The sequence below is a fragment of the Scyliorhinus canicula genome, chromosome 11 (genome assembly GCF_902713615.1).
Source record: "Scyliorhinus canicula chromosome 11, sScyCan1.1, whole genome shotgun sequence".
NCBI classification, from domain to species: Eukaryota; Metazoa; Chordata; class Chondrichthyes; order Carcharhiniformes; family Scyliorhinidae; genus Scyliorhinus; species Scyliorhinus canicula.
The window spans coordinates 34,039,557-34,059,144 of record NC_052156.1 but is presented as its reverse complement, the minus strand read 5'-3'; the positions used below and the strand labels follow the sequence as shown (position 1 = coordinate 34,059,144).

General features: G+C 42.7%; 1 protein-coding gene across 1 annotated transcript in view; it reads left to right on the top strand.

Annotated features, from left to right (window-relative positions):
- The window catches only part of phf2 (PHD finger protein 2), a 190,581-nt gene extending 172,459 nt beyond the window's left edge, over positions 1–18,122 (top strand). Inside the window, exons 20-23 of the mRNA XM_038812750.1 lie at positions 8,191–8,286; positions 9,653–9,762; positions 10,154–10,268; positions 14,912–18,122. Coding sequence (XP_038668678.1) covers positions 8,191–8,286; positions 9,653–9,762; positions 10,154–10,268; positions 14,912–15,000 — 410 coding nt within the window. The 3' untranslated portion in view covers positions 15,001–18,122. The remainder of the gene's footprint in view (positions 1–8,190; positions 8,287–9,652; positions 9,763–10,153; positions 10,269–14,911) is intronic.
- Positions 18,123–19,588: the final 1,466 nt, after the last annotated feature.

The following is a 19,588-nucleotide window of genomic DNA, read 5'->3' as shown; positions in this document are numbered from 1 at the left end:
GAGCTGGCAAAATAGATACAGAACTGGCTAGGTCATAGAAGGCAGAGAGTAGCAATGGAAGGGTGCTTTTCTGATTGGAGGGCTGTGACTAGTGCTGTTCCGCAGGGATCAGTGCTGGGACCTTTGCTGTTCGTAGTATATATAAATGATTTGGAGGAAAATGTAACTAGTCTGATTAGTAAGTTTGCAGACGACACAAAGGTTGGTGGAATTGCGGATAGCAATGAGGACTTTCAGAGGGTACAGCAGGATTTAGAGACGTATGCGGAGAAATGGCAGATGGAGTTTAATCTGGACAAATGTGAGGTAATGCATTTTGGAAGGTCTAATGTAGTTGGGGAATATACAGTGAATGGTAGAACCCTCAAGAGTATTGACAGTCAGAGAGATCTTCGTGTACAGGTCCACAGGTCACTGAAAGGGGCAACACAGGTGGAGAAGGTAGTCAAGAAGGCATACGGCATGCTTGCCCTCATTGGCCGGGGCATTGAGTATAAAAATTGGCAAGTCATGTTGCAGCTGTATAGAACCTTAGTTCGGCCACACTTGGAGAATAGTGTTCAATTCTGGTCACCATATTACCAGAAGGATGTGGAAGCTTTAGAGAGGGTGCAGAAGAGTTTTACCAGGACGTTGCCTGGTATGGAAGGCATTAGCTATGAGGAGAGTTTAATAAACTCGGTTTGTTCTCACTGGAACGACGGAGGTTGAGGGGCGACCTGATAGAGATCTACAAAATTATGAGGGGCATAGACAGAGTGGATAGTCAGAGGCTTTTTCCCAGGGTAGAGGAGTCAATTAGCAGGGGGCATAGGTTTAAGGTGCGAGGGGCAAGGTTTAGAGATGATGTACGAGGCAAGTCTTTTACACAGAGGTAGTGGGTGCCTGGAACTCGCTGCCAGAGAAGGTGGTGGAAGCAGGGACGATAGTGACATTTAAGGGGCATCTTGACAAATAGATGAATAGGATGGGAATAGAGGGATACGGACCCCGGAAGTGCAGAAGATTTTAGTTTAGATGGGCAGCATGGTCGGCACAGGCTTGGAAGCCCGAAGGGCCTGTTCCTCTGCTGTACTTTTCTTTGTTCTTTGACCTCCAAGTCCATGTTCGAGCGGCTTCAGTAGTTCTTCAGTACGCATAGCACATCGGAGGTCCTCATCTCGGACAAGGGATGGCATTCACTAGCACTAAATTTGGAGTTTTTTTGCAGACCGACGGGATTCACGATGTCCGCAATGCACCCACCCCCATCAAACGGTCTGGCCGAGCGGGAGGACTAGACATTCAAGCGGGGGATGTGGAAGCAGATTACATGTTTCCTTGAGATGAGTTTGGCCCATTTTCTCTTCTACTACAGGACTAAGCCGCACTCCACCACGGGTGTGATGTCCTCAGAACTATTGATGGGGGTGTCACCTCCGCACGTACCTGAGCCTCGTGTTGCCGGAAATTGGCAGGCTGGCCCGCGGCAGGCAGAATTGGAGTCTGGCAGACGTGCGTCGCTTTGGTGTTTTCCGTCGTGCGACTGGTGCATGTACAAAATTTTGGCAATGGAGTGAAGTTGGACCCAAGCATTGTGCTCAAGCAGACAGGACCGGTATATGGTACGGGCACGAGGTAGAGTCGAATCGACACGTTGTTCACCTCCACAGCAGCACCCCGGCATCTGCCGACCTTCGTCCGGATGAGTCGGCAGCATTATTGCTATCTCCACCGCCATGGCACTGCTGCTACCTCCACAGGCCCAAGACACCCAGGACGCTGAGTTGCCAGATACAGAAGTCTCTGACTCCGACAGAGACGCAACTGCCTGCAGTTTCTGTGCCGACCTGCCAGAGTGGGTGCCACTGAGGTGCTGAACTCTCAAACGACGATCCTCGTATACTACATGACGTTGGAGCCCGTACAGACGATGCCTGTGCGCCAGCCCAGGATGAAGAGGACCCAAGATCCAGCCCGACGGTCCACCGCGACGGATGCAGTTCTGGATTTTTTGGTGAGGGGGGATATTAAACCCTCCTGAGGGTCACGGGTTGTGGACTGTGAGGTTCCCTGTGACCTCTGACAAATATGGGTTTCACCGGTAAGAAGGCCGGGCTTCCCCTCAACAAGGGACATAAAAATCCCGACCCCGATACAGTTCGAGGCAGGGAGACCCTTCAAGGATTTGAGTTGCTGATAATAGATTGTGTTAATTGAACCTTTTTTTGCCTCCATCATCGCTTCCTTGTGTTACTCTGTCCGGCTCCAGCAAAAAACAACTTTCAAAACCCTCTGCAAAATTGTGAGTTAAATCCATAATTTATAGATGAATTGACCAGATCATGTACATTAATTATCTAAACATAATCTCACCCACAACATCTTTTTTTTTTTTTAAATAATTTTTATTGAAAGAGTTTTTCCATACAGACATTTACCCCTACTAATTTTTAAATTATTTACAACACAATCCCTCTAGGCAAATGTCCCTCCCTCGCCCGCCCTCTCGCGCGCACCAGTCCTCCCCCCCCCCCCCCCCCCCCCCCCCAGGCAACCTTAACAACCAAGGCAGCCTACAGTTTCAGACATGAGCAGCGAGCAGGCTTGCCCGCGTTACAGTCGTGCGTGTCCCCCCACTACCCTTGCTTCCCCCCCCCTCCCCCCCCCCCCCCCCTCCCCCTCCCCCCCCCCCCCCCCCCCCCCGGGTTGCTGCTGCCACGACCCCGAACGTCTATCTCTGATCTAAAAAGTCAAGGAAAGGTTGCCACCGCCTGGCGAATCCCTGTACCGACCCTCTCAGGGCAAATTTGATCCTTTCTAGCTGAATATAGCTAGCCATATCGTTAATCCAAGTTTCAACGCTTGGAGGCCTCGCGTCCTTCCATTGAATTAATATCCTTCGTCGAGCCACTAGGGACGCAAAGGCCAGTATTCCGGCCTCCCTAGCCTCCTGTACCCCCGGTTCTACCCCGACCCCAAAGATCGCAAGCCCCCATCCTGGTTTGACCCTGGACCCCACCACCTTCGACACCGTCCTTGCCACCCCCTTCCAGAACCCTTCCAGCACCGGACATGCCCAGAACATATGCACATGGTTCGCTGGGCTTCCCAGACATCTGACACACCTGTCCTCACCCCCAAAGAACCGGCTCATCCTTGTCCCCGTCATGTGAGCTCTATGCAGCACCTTAAATTGAATGAGGCTCAGTCTCGCACACAAGGAGGAAGAGTTGACCTTCTCCAGTGCATCCGCCCACGTCCCGTCTTCTATCTGCTCTCCCAGCTCCCCTTCCCACTTGGCTTTCAGCTCCTCCCCCGATGCTGCTTCCGCCTCCTGCATTATCTTGTAGATGTCTGATATCTTCCCCCCTCCGACCCAGACCCCCGAGAGCACCCTATCACTCGCCCCCTTACTGGGGAGCAGGGGAAACCCCTCCACCTGCCGCCTAGCAAATGCCTTCACTTGTAAATATCTGAACATGTTTCCCGGGGGGAGCTCAAACTTCTCCTCCAGCCCTCCCAGGCTCGCAAACCTCCCCTCTATAAACAGGTCCTTCAGCTGCCGTATGCCCACCCTGTACCAGCTCTGAAATCCCCCGTCGATGTTCCCCGGGATGAATCTATGGTTCCCTCTTATTGGCGCCGCCAACAGACCTCCCATTTCACCCCTATGTCGCCTCCACTGCCCCCATATCTTGAGGGTGGCCGCCACCACCGGGCTCGTGGTGTACCTCGTGGGGGGGAGCGGCCATGGTGCCGTTACTAGGGCCCCCAGGCTTGTGTTGCCACAGGACGCCCTCTCCATTCGTTTCCAAGCTGCCCCCTCCCCTTCCATCATCCACTTGCGCACCATTGACACATTTGCCGCCCAGTAGTACCCCGAGAGATTGGGCAGTGCCAGCCCTCCACTGTCCCTACTCCGCTCCAAAAAGACCCTCCTCACCCTTGGGGTGCCATGCGCCCACACGTAGCTCATGATGCTACTCGTCACCTTTTTGAAGAAGGCCCTAGGGAGGAAGATGGGCAAGCACTGAAATAAAAACAAGAACCTTGGGAGGACCGTCATTTTGATTGACTGCACCCTCCCCGCCAGCGACAACGGTACCATGTCCCACCTCTTAAACTCCTCCTCCATCTGTTCCACCAGCCTGGAAAAGTTCAACTTGTGGAGGGTCCCCCAGTTCCTTGCCACCTGCACCCCTAAGTACCTAAAGCTCTTTCCTGCTCGCTTGAAGGGGAGTCTCCCAATACCCTCTCCCTGGTCCCCCGGGTGTATCACAAAAACCTCGCTTTTGCCCAAATTTAATTTGTACCCCGAAAAGTCCCCAAACTCTGCTAATAGTTCCATTATCTCCGGCATTCCCCCTTCTGGGTCTGCCACGTACAGCAGTAGATCATCCGCATACAGCGATACTCGATGTTCCTCCCCTCCCCTAGTCAGTCCTCTCCACCCCCCTGAACCCCTCAGTGCCATCGCCAACGGTTCAATCGCCAGTGCGAAAAGTAGGGGGGATAGGGGACATCCCTGCCTGGTCCCTCGGTGGAGCCCGAAATACTCCGACCTCCTCCCGTTTGTCACTACACTCGCCGTCGGGGCCGAGTAGAGCAACTTCACCCACTTAATAAACCCTTCCCCAAACCCAAACCGTTTCAACGTCTCCCACAGGTACTCCCACTCCACCCTATCGAATGCCTTCTCCGCGTCCAGCGCTACCACTATCTCAGCCTCCCCCTCCACTGCCGGCATCATAATTACATTCAGCAATCTCCGCACGTTCGTGTTGAGCTGCCGCCCCTTCACGAACCCCGTCTGGTCCTCATGGATTACCCCTGGCACACAATCCTCTATTCTAGCTGCCAGGATCTTTGCCAGCAACTTGGCATCCACGTTCAGAAGCGAGATAGGCCTGTAGGACCCGCACTGCACGGGGTCTTTATCCCGCTTCAATATCAGGGAGATCAGACCCACAACATCTTGATGATATTACTTTGGATTTCTTTACATTCTCCGCAGTAATATTGAGGCACTAGCTATTTTAGTGGTGGAGTCTTGCCTCTTTGACGGAGTTATTTAAGATACTCCCAACAAGACATTAACATGTTAAATATTTTCTAGGATTTATGTGGTAGCGTAGGCTTAACCTCACTGCAGTGAAAGTACGGATCGAGGGACAATGATGCCTAATTTGCAACAGGAACTTGGTGCCTGCTTAGGGAAGAAGTATAATGCGATTTAAAATGTTGATTCCTGAATTAAGGAAGTTAAATAAAAACATAGGAACTACCTCTAACTTTAATTGTTATAATGTAATATTAAGTTCTGATATTAAATACCAATCTGTAGGCAAACCTAAAATCTTGCAATGATTATTCTGTGCAATCTTGAGATTCATAGAGAATATTAAATTCAACTTTAATTCGAGATGTAATTTTAAGATGTTGCAGGTTTAAATCCCATCATCGCAGCTGGTGAAATTTAAATTTGACAAATAAATCTGGAATTGGAAACTAGTCTCAGTAATGGTGAACATGAAACTATCAGCAATGGCCGTAAAAACCATTTGGTCCACATGTTCTTTAGGAAACAAAGTCTGCCATTCTTAACAAATCTGACCTTCATGTGCCTCCACACCCACAGCAATGTGGTTGCCTCTTAACTACCCTCTGTAATGTAGGGTCTGGTTTAACATAGTGGACTAAACAGCTGGCTTGTAAAGCAGAACAATGCCAGTAGCGCAGGTTCAATTCCTGTCCCGGCCTCCCTTACCAGGCGTCGGAATGTGGCGACTAGGTACTTTTCACAGTAACTTAATTGAAGCGACAATAAGCGATTATTATTATAATGATCTAGCAAGCTACTTGGTTCAAGGGAATTTGGGGTGTGCAACAAAAGCTGGCTGGCCAAAGACCTCCACATCATGAAAGAATAAAGAAAATCATTTGAGGCAATTCTTCTCTTCAAGTCAGCGCACTGAGGTCTCTCTGAAGTACTAGTCATTTTTGTGCTGTTCTGTACATGATTTTGCAGACACCTGACAGTAATTAAATTGCTAATTCCATTTCACGCTCTGCCTTCCAGGAACAATAAATTAAAGGAACTAAAAGGGAAACCAAGAAATGAGTGGTACTGATGGTACTTGTTTAACCCATACCCATCGACAGTGGTTAGCACTGTTGCTTCACAGCACCAGGGACCCGGATTCAATTCCCGGCTTGGGTCTGTGTGGTGTCTGCGAGTTCTCCGTGTCTGCGTGGGTTTCTTCCGGGTGCTCCAGTTCCCTCCCACTAGTCTCCAAAGACGTGCTTGTTAGGTGAATTGGACATTCTGAATTCCCCCTCTATACCTGAACAGGTGCCGGAGTGTGGCAACTAGGGGATTTTCACAGTAACTTCATTGCAGTGTTAATGTAAACCTACTTGTGACACTAAGAAAGATATTATTATTATTATAGCTTTCATTATCTGGAAACTGTGCATATGATTATGAGTTTTGCATATGAGTCACCAAACATATCGCCAGCAGATATCTCTTGTCGCCCAGTTTGTTCTGTTTTGCAGTCGTGACTCAAATGCAGCTGCAGTTTGCCACAGAATGAAGGCATCACGATTACTGCCATTAACCTGTATGTTTCACTGCCCACGGCCATACACCAGCTTTGAGGAAATAGTATCACTTTCATTTTCTGTATTGGACAAAATTTTTAAGTGTGCTGTGAGTAAGACCTTACATTATGGGGTAGCCTGCAATCTGAGCAAAGCTGCGTGCTCACTCTGTCTGTTTAGCTCTGGCAAAAGAGAATGTACTGCTGTTATCTTTCTTTGAATAGAAAGCGTCTCTGACCTCCCAAATACAACAGTGGATGGCAAACTGCTGAGATATTACGAGTATCTCAAGCCTGGCAAGAGCCAGACATCTAATCGTTCATCACCAAGGTTACCTTCAAAATCACTAGAAATGCAGGCTTTATCCTGCTCTGTGGTTGCATTTATGGCTGCAACAGGTGGCAGATTTCTCGAAGGACATTTTTACTGAAGCACAGATGTCTAACACACCAGTTTGCTGAAGTTCAAGTTGGAGAACTGCTCTCTGAACGGACTAGAAGGATCCCTCCTCCTGATGGGAACCCTTTTCATCATCATGCTCCTCCCACCTTCAGCAGCTTGTTGTGCTCAGCATGACCTCTGGTAATTCTCATGACCCAAGTCATGCTTTATTACGAAGGAAATTCATACTCATGCCCTTATTTTTGGGAGCAGCAGGTATGTGCAGAAACCTTAACAGTGGTTAGCACTGTTGCTTCACAGCGCCAGAGTCCCAGGTTCGATTGGGAGTACGGCGACTAGGGGCTTTTCACAGTAACTTCGTTGCAGTGTTAATGTAAGCCAGTGCCGGGATTCAAACCTGGGTCCTCAACGCCACAGTCCCAGTGCTAACCACTGCACCACATTCCACCCTCTACTCATTACAGTTCTAGGGAAAGCACAAAATATTTGTAAAATCATAGCAATAACCAGTAGAAATTAACTTGTAGGTAATTGAAGAAACCTGTAAATCATGCTTTGGTGGGTGCTGGGTGCCTCCCTGCTGCTAAACACATGCTCAATCATGGAGTGTTGAGCTCCAAAATAGCTCAGTTGGAATCAGTGTGACATCTGGCGTGATTCACCCACAAGTTTGTGCATGCTATTGATTCCATTTTGGAGCTCTACAAGCACCCATGAAGCACTAATATTGGGTGTAGACAAGCTCAATTCTGTTTTTAAACTATCAAACAAGGGCCAGAGGCGTGTTCCAGTCTTAACAGCCTCCTCGTGAGGAAATGTTTCAAACTTCTCTAGTAATTGCACATTGTTCTGATGAAAGGTCACAGGCCTGAAATATTAAAATGGTTTATCTTTCCCCAGATGCTGCCAGACCAGCTGAGCATTTACAACATTTTCTGTTTTCATTTCAGGTTTCCAGTTTCTGCAGTGTGTATTTTCCTATTATTTTGGGTTTAGCTACAAATTCTGACCAGCTTTTCCAGTGATAATTGTTTTAGTATATTTTAAAATAAAATTAGGACTGGATTGTAACTGCAGAGAGATTGTTTACCTTTTAGAGTAGAGGAAAGGAAAATGTGGGGATTGGAATTGGAATCCTGAGGTCAGTGCAGATTTTATTTGCCTAAAACAATGAATATATCAAGATTCCTTTTATGTGTTTAGTTTATCCATCACTTGAATCTGATGATGATGATCCAGTTTTCAAATCCAGATCCAAAAAGAGAAAAAGTGCGGATGATACACCTTGGAATCCTACAGGTACCATTGCAACATGTGGGGTCTTTAGAGTTTGGAGCATTTTAACACTGTCATTCATCATATATACTGTTTGAAAACAATTCTTTATATTTTCTCCATCACTGATTTGAGCTGGGACTACATTTTCAGTCGGCATTTCATCAGTATGGTTAGTAATATTCAAGAATGCTATGGTTAATCATTATTAATTGTATCATAAAATAGATTTAGAATTTTGAATTTGCAGCTGATTTTAAATTTATTTCTTATGAGGGGGTAATTATTTACTTGTGTCTCATTTGTAATTTAAGAAATGTAAGTTCACATGGCAGAATCATTTCCTGAACTGACCCTCGTGGTAACCTCGATTAGCATCTATATAATATTGGAAGTATAGACAAAGCCAGTTAGCTGCTTTCACAACAATTTAATAGTATAAATTAAATATATGATGGCTAATCATAATTTATGATATCTATGTTAAAATATACCATCATTTATAACTGGCTATGACAGATCTAATTGGAAGAACATGTATTTTACAACATAATTCTGGTGGTAAAATGATGAAGTGTACACAGCTTAAAATAACCTACAGATAGTGTCATTGAACAAAACCGAAATAAAGTGTGTTTTTTATTGTGTGTCATTTTGTATTACATAGATATTCTATCAAAATACATACTTTTAATTACACTTTAAATTGCTGGGATAAATTGTTGTTTATGATCTTAATTGCTAAAGAAATTACCTTGAATAATTAAAAAATAGAGACTGTAGTATTTTGTAATAACTTACAGAACAATGAAAAGAAAAAACTCTACTGCCAGGATCAGTCATGGTGAGATCCCTGTTATGTGAAGCGGATGTACGAAAAGGGATAATCCCTGCCTAAACCAATTGCAGTCACTTGATCGCCACACAAAATGGCTGATATGCAGATATCCATTTTTAACTTGAGCATTCTTGTATAAATTTTCTTTTTACAAAGTTATCTCTCCCTCTTATTTTTAAAATTTTAAAAGATCAATGTAATTTATCGAACATTTTCAATTATATTCTGATATACCGAATCAAATATGTGGTGTTGGCACACTGAAGGAAATTGTGTAACACTACACAATATTCTTTTTTATCCCAATCACATTAACTGAGAACAGTTCAATTCAATTTGAAATGAGTAAGAAAATTTTGGGGATGGTAATTCATTACTTTCAGTTTTGTGAAGCTTTTGCCAAACAAATCAAAAATGACATTTGATGAAATGTACTCTAAATCAGGCACATTGTCATAATCCATGGTAGACTATAGGATTTAAAATAATAAATAGCATAACCTTTATGCACAGAATGCAACAATTGCAACTAAATATATTCTATTTCTTTAGCCAGAGTTACACCATCTGTTCCTCGACATGACAGACCGACACGAGAAGGGGCAAGAGTTGCCTCAATAGAAACTGGATTAGCAGCAGCTGCTGCAAAATTATCCCAACAGGTGAGTTCTTTCAAAGGCTTCACCAACAAAATATGTAGAATGCATGAAAGTTTTTTAAAATGTCAAATACATACTTCTGAAAAATCAGTTTTTAAACTGATAAGATATTGACATTTTTACATTTTGATAAGCAGGCAAATGGAATGCACCTCTGCAGTTTTAACAATAAATAATAAACTTTGTATAGTGTTATTGGTGTACGTGGCTGTCCTTTATTTAGCAGAATTACTACTCATGAATCATAAATTGAAACAAGTTTAAGAACTGGTTTCTCAGATTGTGAGCACATTGTTTGTTAACTGTCATGAATTTAAGCCTTAACAAATGGGTAAATCCATATATGTACACTTATTAATAAATAATAATTTATAATAATTACATTTAATTGTAGGAACAGCAGAAAGTCCAGAAGAGAAAATATACCAAAAGGAAGGTGTCATCAGATGACTCGATCAAAATCCCTCCAGAAAGTGTTTCTACAGAAATGAAGACTGACAGCCATGCAGGTAATTTATTTACTGGATCATGAATGTACTGCTGCTACCAGCACATTTGGTACAGTGCAATTCAACAGAGGCCCTCAGTTTGTGTCTCCAGATGTCATAGAAAAGACCACCAGTTACACCCAGCTGCAATTCAGTAGCTGAAGGTAATTTTAATGAATAGGCTGGGGATAGTGAACAGGTAATAAACAGATACGTTTTTGGAGGGAGACCATGATGATGCTTCACAAACACCACCAGTGAAACTAGAGCTCATTGCACCATGTTCCACTAGAACCTGGGTTCAGAGAGGTTCAATTTGGAGGGATGGGGGAATCTGTGCCTGCATCCTTAGCTACGGTCTAAGTAGGATTGAAGGTCCAGAGGGCCTAATGTGTTTTTAAGGAACATAGAAATAAGAGTAGGCTATTCAGGTACTCGAGACTTTTTGACCACTTCATAACTGAACTTTACCTCAATCCCATTTCCCCACCTTTGAGTCATAGCCCTTGATGCAATTACCTAATAATAATCTGTGAAGTCTTGAAAGTTTGAATTGACTCAGCAGCCATAGCCTTTTTGGTGACCTACTCCTGAAATCAGCTAGTCCGGATTGAAGCAGTAGCAGAAGTGTTCCAGTTAGCATTACTTGAATAACATGTGGCCTAACCAGTGGACCGTTAACGGTCAACTTGAAGGTACTACCAAGAAGGTATGTGTATTTTTAAAACAAACTCATTTTTTTTTAAAAAATGTTTTTTATTGAGTTTCCATATTTTATATCCAACAAATTACAAATTATTAAAGAAAAAGAAAAAACGCAAAATTAACATGTATATTTACAGGTAAGCATCTTCATATTAACAACTGTGGCCGCCCCCTTTAGCCGGCATACATATTTTACATTCCCCAATATGGCCGAGGCACATGTTCATAGGCAATTATTTACAGTTTGGTTTTGGGCCTTAGCTAGCCATCAAACCCCCATAACGAACCCGTAGCCCTCTCTCTCTCCCCCCCCCCCGGCTACCTTCCCCCGATTCCCGTCCATTTTCCCCTGATTCTTGGCCACCCGACTATTCTTCCTCTTGTTCGTTGGCCACAAACAGGTCCCGGGACAATTGCATGAATGGCTCCCACGTTCTGTGGAAGCCGTCGTCTGACCCACGGATGGCGAATTTGATTTTCTCCATTTGGAGAGATTCCGAGAGGTCGGACAGCCAGTCTGCAGCTCTGGGCGGTGCTGCTGACCGCCAGCCAAACAGGATTCTACGGCGGGCGATCAGGGAGGCAAAGGCAAGGGCGTCCGCCCTCCTCACCAGGAAACCAAACTCATCTTGATGTCTTCCTTCGTGTTAGTGGGACCAATTGCTGACTTATGTTAAGATCCCTGGGGATTACTTTCCACTTCTCCAGAGCATTGAAATAATTGATGGTGGAATGATGTGGCATGGTAGTTCTTTGTAATAAAGAGGATATGTCGTCAGAAACTGAGCTCATGTTCAATTAGAACATAATGTGCAACACCCAGACCTACCCAAGGATTGTTGTCCTCATTGATTCCTCCACCCTCACTGCCATCATGCAGGCATTGCATCCTCTATTTTCCCCCACTCCTCCAGACATACCTGAAGACCATGGGCAGCACTTCAGCAACCCAACAATTACATCCATTTTACATGGAGCTGCCTGGGAACACAAAATTGGTGTTTGCAGCTCTGCAGTCCTATTGCAGTAAGTCTCAAGATCCAATTTTGATTTGCTCTCAGACCTGCCTTGTTCCAGCACAGCCAGATTTTGGTGGAGTAAGGCCGATGCAGCTACCTGGAGGAAGTTTGACACAAGATAGAGTCGAAATCCATTGCAGTGCCAACATGCTTTGCATAGTGCAGACTGACTCTTACAGGCCCTCTGGATATTTGTAAATCTACTGGTCTTAATTTAAATATTTATGGAACCTTCTATCACTAAATTCCAGTCACATGACAAATTCTAAACCTAATGTTTGTCTAACTCAATTTCAGCCACTGAATATTTGCAGTGATGTTCTAATTGAACCTGAGCTGAGTTTCTGACTGCATACCCTCTCTATCACAAAGACTGCCTACTTCCATATTACCATAGAATTCCGACAGTGCAGAAGGAGCCATTCCCCCATCGAGTCTGTACTAACCCTCTGAAAGGGTACCCTACCTAGACCCACAGCCCTGCCCTATCCCCAAAACCCCATGTCCCCACCTAATGTGCACATCTTTGGACACTAAGGGCAATTTATCATGGCCAATCCACCTAACCTGCACATCTTTGGACTGTGGGAGGAAACTGGAGCACCAGTGGGAAGACATGGGGAGGAAGTACAAACTCCACACAGTCTCTCCCCCCACCCCCCCACCACGCACACACACCCACACACAGGATCTTGATGGCCGGTATGTGGGAGAATATGGCAGGAGGCCCAGAAATATGTTTCATACAAGCGTGAATTTACATTGGGATCTTCCACTGGTGCATGTCATGGTGGGTCAGAAAACCCCACCATATTCTCTGCAATGCCAGCGGGAAAACATGCTGGTGTGAAACCTGTTCGGAATAAAGTGGTGTGCAGATGTTGGGACTCACCTGAACAATATCTGGGGCTGCTTCTGGAGTCCGGGATGTCGGTGCCTCACAATACTGGATCCTAAAACACCACAGCAGTGGGTCGGGGGTACATCAGCAGGTGAACATTCCAGATTCGGAGTTCTGGAGAGGTGGGTACATCTTCCAGTCTCAAAATGTTCCTGGAGGTCCATCTTTATTTTCAGGTCTGTCTTGGGTCTCAGAGAGCTCCTGGAGATGTATCTTTATTTTCAGGAGGTCCACTTTCTTCTGTAGTGGGTCAGTGATGTTGGATGATTTTCAATATGGCACCCAGACACAACGGCGGACTATGCAATATGCAGGCGTGCCCCGCCACTGAATACGCCGAAAAAACCGCAGGTGCATAATTAATGTTGGGCTGGAAGATTAGGCGTGTTTTGCCATCAGTCTCTGCAGCGGGAAACTCACCACTTTCCTACTCCGGATGCAGCACTTAGTCTCAAAACGGGAGAATTCCACCCATTGTTTCTTAGAATGCGGCACCTGTATTTCAGTTGAATCTTTTTCCTGTCCAGCCTGTCTTTTCAATCAGTAGAATATAGATCAGAAGCACGAGAGACTCTAAATCATACTCCTTGAATGCACCTGTGTGGCATTTGCATTCTGCACCATAGTGCTCATAACACTCAGGCATAATCAGTGCATAATCAGTGCAATTGTAAGTTTTATTACCTTAAGTACTGTTTACAATAAATATGAATTCATAGCTACATTCACTGTTCTGAGATTTTTGGAATTATGAATTCAGGGAGCAGGAATGTAATCAATTTCAGCAAGACTACTTTCTGAGATCAGATGCAAAGGGATAAAGTGGAGCTCAAGACTGCAGCTCATGCAGACCTGAGAGGGACTCAACTAAACCACTTGTTGCAAAGTGGGAGACATTGCGTTATAAAAATACAATGATAGTGTCACAAGAGTTAATCTTTTAATATAGATATTAATCTAAATCAGCTGCATGACCATTTATGCTGGAATAGAGGACCCAATATCAAATAACCCATTACATGAAATTCAATGTATTTATGTCATTTAAATGGAGAATCTTAAGTGACTGCAAGGTTGCAATCTGGCTTAAGAATTCATGGTAGTCACAAATTACTTGAACTTTGTTTACAAGTGTACACTGCTGTCAAAATCTCCTAATTAGATTATTGTTTTACAGTGTGCAATGTTGGTTATTCTGATATATCATCTTGTATGAGCACTCAAAATCAATTTTTTTTTTCAATTCAACTTTTCTAATTATGTGAAAATGTAACGAATGTGCCCTCAGCGACAACTTGCATTTATATAGCACCATTAACAGGAAGGCACCTCACAGGAGTTTATTGAAACAAAATCTGACACTTGGTTGCTGAGGAGATAAAAGGGCAGAGCTTGGTCAAAGACGTAGGTTTTAAGGAGCATTTCAAAGGAGGAAAGAGAGGTGAAGAAGAAGAGAGGTATAGTAAGGAAATACCAATGCCTAGGACCTCAGCAGCTAAAGATACGGCCACCAGAACTGGAGTGATTAATGGAGCATGAGGCCAGAAATGGAGGAGCACAGTTATCTTAGATGATTGTAGGGCTGGAGCAAGCTCTATTTCTGCTTAAAAATGTTTGTGCAATGTAAAAGCTGAAATCGCAAGGTAAGGAAAAGACTACAGATGCTGGAAGTATGAAATAGAAACAGAAAATGATGATAACACTTAGCAGGCCAGCCAGCATTTATGGATAGAAGAAAGTTTGAATAATGTTTCTAGTCAATGTTTGTTGGAGTTGTGGGTCATTTGATCTGAACATTAACTCTTATCTTCCACAGATGCTACCTAACCTGCTGAGCATTTTCTGGTTTTATCTGAAATTACATGAGCTACTTTACAGGATTGAGTTTGCATTATTACAAAATTTATGCTTATTTAAGTTAGTTTGTAAGTTATTTAAGTTGAGTTGTACTTTGTAAAGTCGGGTTGATGGCAGTTGATCAAATCTTCATACATGTTCATATATTAAGCACAATAATCATACATGTTTTTATTTTTCAGGAAAACGGTTAAAGAAGGGGATGGCAACTGCTAAACAAAGGCTTGGAAAGATACTAAAAATACATAGGAATGGAAAACTTCTTCTGTAAAATTAGGAATGAGAAATTTTTTCAGTTAAAATGTATTGGCCTGACACTAACGCTGTTACATGTGTGACGTAATGTTAACACATATTAGATCATTCCAGGTTAGAGACAGTGTCCATTTAAACTGTGTCTACAGACCTTTCTCAGTGAGAGTACGGTGCTTTTGTCTGGTACTCCAGTAGGTTGACTCCGATGGTCTGTTGCATAATTGGAAAGGCTTGTCAGTGGCATTTAATATCTATCAGAGGTGCCAGAGTAATTCAGCCGAATCATCTATTGGAGCATCTTTTATGCATTAAATTACTGATGGTGAAAGAATAAATGAATCTGGAAATACTACAATCTTTTGAAGAATGTCAAAAACAAACTTATAAGAAAGGATGTCCTTACATGCACAGGAAAGGGTATTACAGAGCATATAAATAAACTGCTGCCTTTAACCTGAGTAAATGGATACTGTTTCTATAAACTTGTTTCTCAGGCAATTCCACATTTCAGATTTAAAGGAACATTTTAAACGTTTTTTTTCATACTATACAAATTCTGTAAATACGATCAAAATTCTAAGCTTTTATTGCAAAGTATCTTTTGAGTTACAACTCTATGTACCCATTGCTCTATTACCTTTTTTTACATTTCATCTTTTATGATAAAATTGTTGTTTCTTTTTGGTTTGCTCTTATGATAATGAAACTTATTTTTTATAAAAAGGCATTGCCTGAAAAACAAAGACAATACTTTGTGTGGCCTTGCAAAAATAATCACTTTTAAGTAGTCACAGTACATCAACAAAAGTAACATATTATAGAGAGGCTTTGTAAATAAGGTAACACTTTTTTGTTCTATATGAGCTTATTATTTTAAATTTTGCATTATAATGCAATATGAAGTATTTTTGGTCTTAACTGGTGAAGTGTTTATGTCTATGTGACTTACCTGTAATTTATTAATATTTGTAGCTTTTTATATTTATACATTTCTTACACACTTTTTTTTTACATTTTTCAACTACTTGTGATGTCTGCTCTCTCCTGAATTTGTTATATAAAATCTGGTCTTAAAGGGTCTTTTTTTCTCAAAATCATTGGTGAAGCAAAGTTCCACAATATTTTGCCTCTTATGTGGTATAATAATCCTGCCATACAACCTGTGCTTTTATTCTATGTATATTTATAATTTAGATAGGTAAATAGGTAGTTCTTTATGAAAGCCATTCCTTTTTACCTAGTCTAGATGAGTTATAGCTACATCAGCATTTTTATTATATGCAAACTTTATTTTTTAAGAAAAAGTTTCTGTATAGGATTAGCTAAAAGCTTAAAAGAGTGTTTAGTTCATTTTGGTCACAAATGTGTGTTAACTATTTTGATTTTTATGTGTCATTTTAACGTTTGATATCTTTTTATGCTGCACATCCAAATCATCAGCTAGAATGATATCTCTTTATGTTGTAGAAAAACTCTCAAAGAGATTTATATCAGTGAATGAAACATTGAGTGAGAAAGGCTGCAGTTAAAATTAACAGTGAACCTCAGGAATAAAGTAAAATAGGTTCCAGCCGTCACTGCACCTTTTGAGTCTCACAATATCTTGTATATGGATTTTCTTGGATACTTGGCATTGTTTTTGATAAATACACCTTTCAATTTTAAAACAGAAGTCTGAATGCTTTTAGTAAAAGACATTAAATATATATTAATCATCTCAACATTTTTAACGGTTTTAAAGCTGCAGTGTGTATTGTATTGATGCTTAAGGCATCTTAGACTCAAGTCCAATTAGTCTTTTAATGTCTGAACATACTGCAACTTCATTTTAAAATCCTTTGTAGCTCATTAAGAAAATAAAGTATTTATGTTGCAAAGTAGTACTCTTGGCCCTCAGAAGAGGGGCATTATGATTTAATAAATTGCATTTCTTAGAAGTGCCACAGTTTTTGAGGTGAAAGCTACAGTGTTGAAGTTCCAATTGACCCCCAGAAATTAAAAGCCACCTGAATTCAAACTGATGGTGTGTGCATCAACATAAAATGAGACTGCATGGTGAAGTAGTTTAAACACTTTCACCACTTAAATTTAGCCTACGTTGAAGGAAACACAGATTCATCTGATTGTCAGTTCTAATGATCCTATGTGAAATAAGTTTAGATATTTTGACCTAAATCATAGTGGCTGTAGGCCCAAAGCAAAAAGCCGTCCTTTATTTGGTGCCAGTTGGCCACTTGCCACACTTTCAAAACAGGACTCTTTACTGTACTAGTGTGACAGACAACTGGTGTGGGAAATTGAAACTTCACCCTGATACAATAAGGTGTGCTATATTAACATTGGGGCAGAATGGAGATAGAGCTTTAAAAATATCCAATTTTCTGGCATTAACTTCCCTTGCTTTGATAAGTGCAAAACAAAAGGTGTGATGATAATTGTAAATGTTCAGTTAATACATACCGACTACACAGTAGGAGAGGTGAATTAATTAAAAGGAGTAATATATAGATATACGGTGATTATTTTAATTCCGATCATACAAACCAGAATGAAGAAATATTGTTTTAACCAAAATGTATATGTATTATACTTCAGTAATGCAACTGAAAATACAAATCTGCAGATTTAACCATCCATGTTGCTGCTGAAAGCAGCTGATCGTACTTAGTTATATATTTGGTTGCATTTGGCAAAAGCCTGCAATCATTTATGTAGCCTACACACATGAGAAAGTTGGCCTGTGACAAGCACTGATTTTTCACAGCTCTTTTTCTATTTATATTTGATCCATTTTCCAATGACATAAAATGCAGTAAACTGGAAATGAGGATCATAAGGGAAAAAAAGCATTCTTCTGAAGTTGTTAAAGTATGCTGTTTATTACTGTGTAATACAGTAGCAAAACATACTTAGTGGATAATAAAGGTTGGATCAGTGATAGCCACTCTATACTTTGCACCATCGTTCATGTTTTGTATTCAATTTTTAAAAGTTCCACTGCACTATAAATTACAACAGAAACACTTCTTACATTTTTATTTTAGCTACTATTTTAATGTGTACATTGTCAATAAAGTAAATAACCTGTATAGAATGTTTTAAAACTGTTAAAAATAAAATCTACATACCCTTCTGTTTCATGAGCCTCTTGTCTATTCACTTTCAGACAATTCTTTGAAACACTAGCCAGCACTGCTCAATGATGTGCTTTTTTTTTTACATTTATTGTGAAACAATGCAGGATGTAGGCAGAACACTGCATTATGGTTAAAAAGTAAGAGCTGAGGACTGTACTTCTTAAGCAGCAGATTAAAACTCTTTGGAGGGGTTTTTTAGCCCCTCTCATGGTGTGCTTGGAGGCTTGGCATCTAATCAAGCAGGAGGGTGGTGGGAGAGCACCCCACTATCTTCCACATCCACCAAAATTAATCCTGTGGTTGGACTTCCCGCCCAGTTGTCACCAGAGACCCTTAACTGGCCAATTAAGGGCCACTTAAGAGCCTCATTCCTCAGCCGCTGGTATGAACCCAGCTGCAGGCATACTTGTTGCCATGCAGCATGCATGACCAGTAAAACTGCAGGCTGCTTGTGGTCTTGGGGTAGGGGGATGGAGGCTGTTCATCGTTCAAAAACACTTGGTGCTTGATTGAGGGGCCCAACATTGGCACCATTAGATGCTGGTGATTTAATTTTTTAAAAAGCTGCTGGCCTCTGACTGGCTGGCAGCTCATGGTTAGGGTGGGTTGGGATTTCCACCGCCGGGTGTCCTTGATCCCAGGGAAAGCCCTGCCGGTGGACCTTCCTGAAGGAGGCAGCGCAGCTCCATTTACAGCCTTCCAGCCAGGATGTTGGATGCCTAATTTTTATCTCGAGTCCCTGGTGTAGGATCAGAAGGACTACTTTGAATTGAGCTCTCCCAAGGATGGGAGGAAGAGGACTATCCCTTCAATCAAGCAGGCATATGATCAAGGAAGTCAGCAGGAGGAATGTGGTTCCTCCAACCTGGAGACAGTGGCCCAAGGGGATCTAGAACCTCAAGAGGCTGGGAAAGGTGAGTTGCATAACACTTCAGGTGCCAAGCCCCACATTCTGACTTCCCACATCAGCACAGCACTCTTTAGTCACCACAACTTGCAGCTTCACAAGTCCCGGCAGGCACCTCACAGCCCCAGTTGAACAGCTAACACTCTGTCACCTTCAGCCAATTGTGGTTTTGCACCTATGATTCACAGCAGCCCTCCACAGGTGATATCCTTCCTTCACCCCCACAAAAAACTATGATGCATTCATATCTCTCCTTGAGGGGGAATCAAGCACACAAGTTGGCAAGAGACAGAGAGCTAATTGATGGTGGCCATACAGTGACAGGCACCTTGTGGCCACTGGCAATGCACGTCCACTTGCACAGAAAAGGTCTTATTCCAGGAGGCTGCAGATCATAGAATCCCTAGAGTGTAGAAGAAGGTATTTTGGCCCATTGAGTCTGCACCAACCCTCTCAAAGAGCACCCTACCTACGCCCACCCTATCCCCATAAACCCACGCAGACACAGGGAGAATGTGCGAACCACACAGTCACCCAAGACTGGAATTTAACCCAGGTCC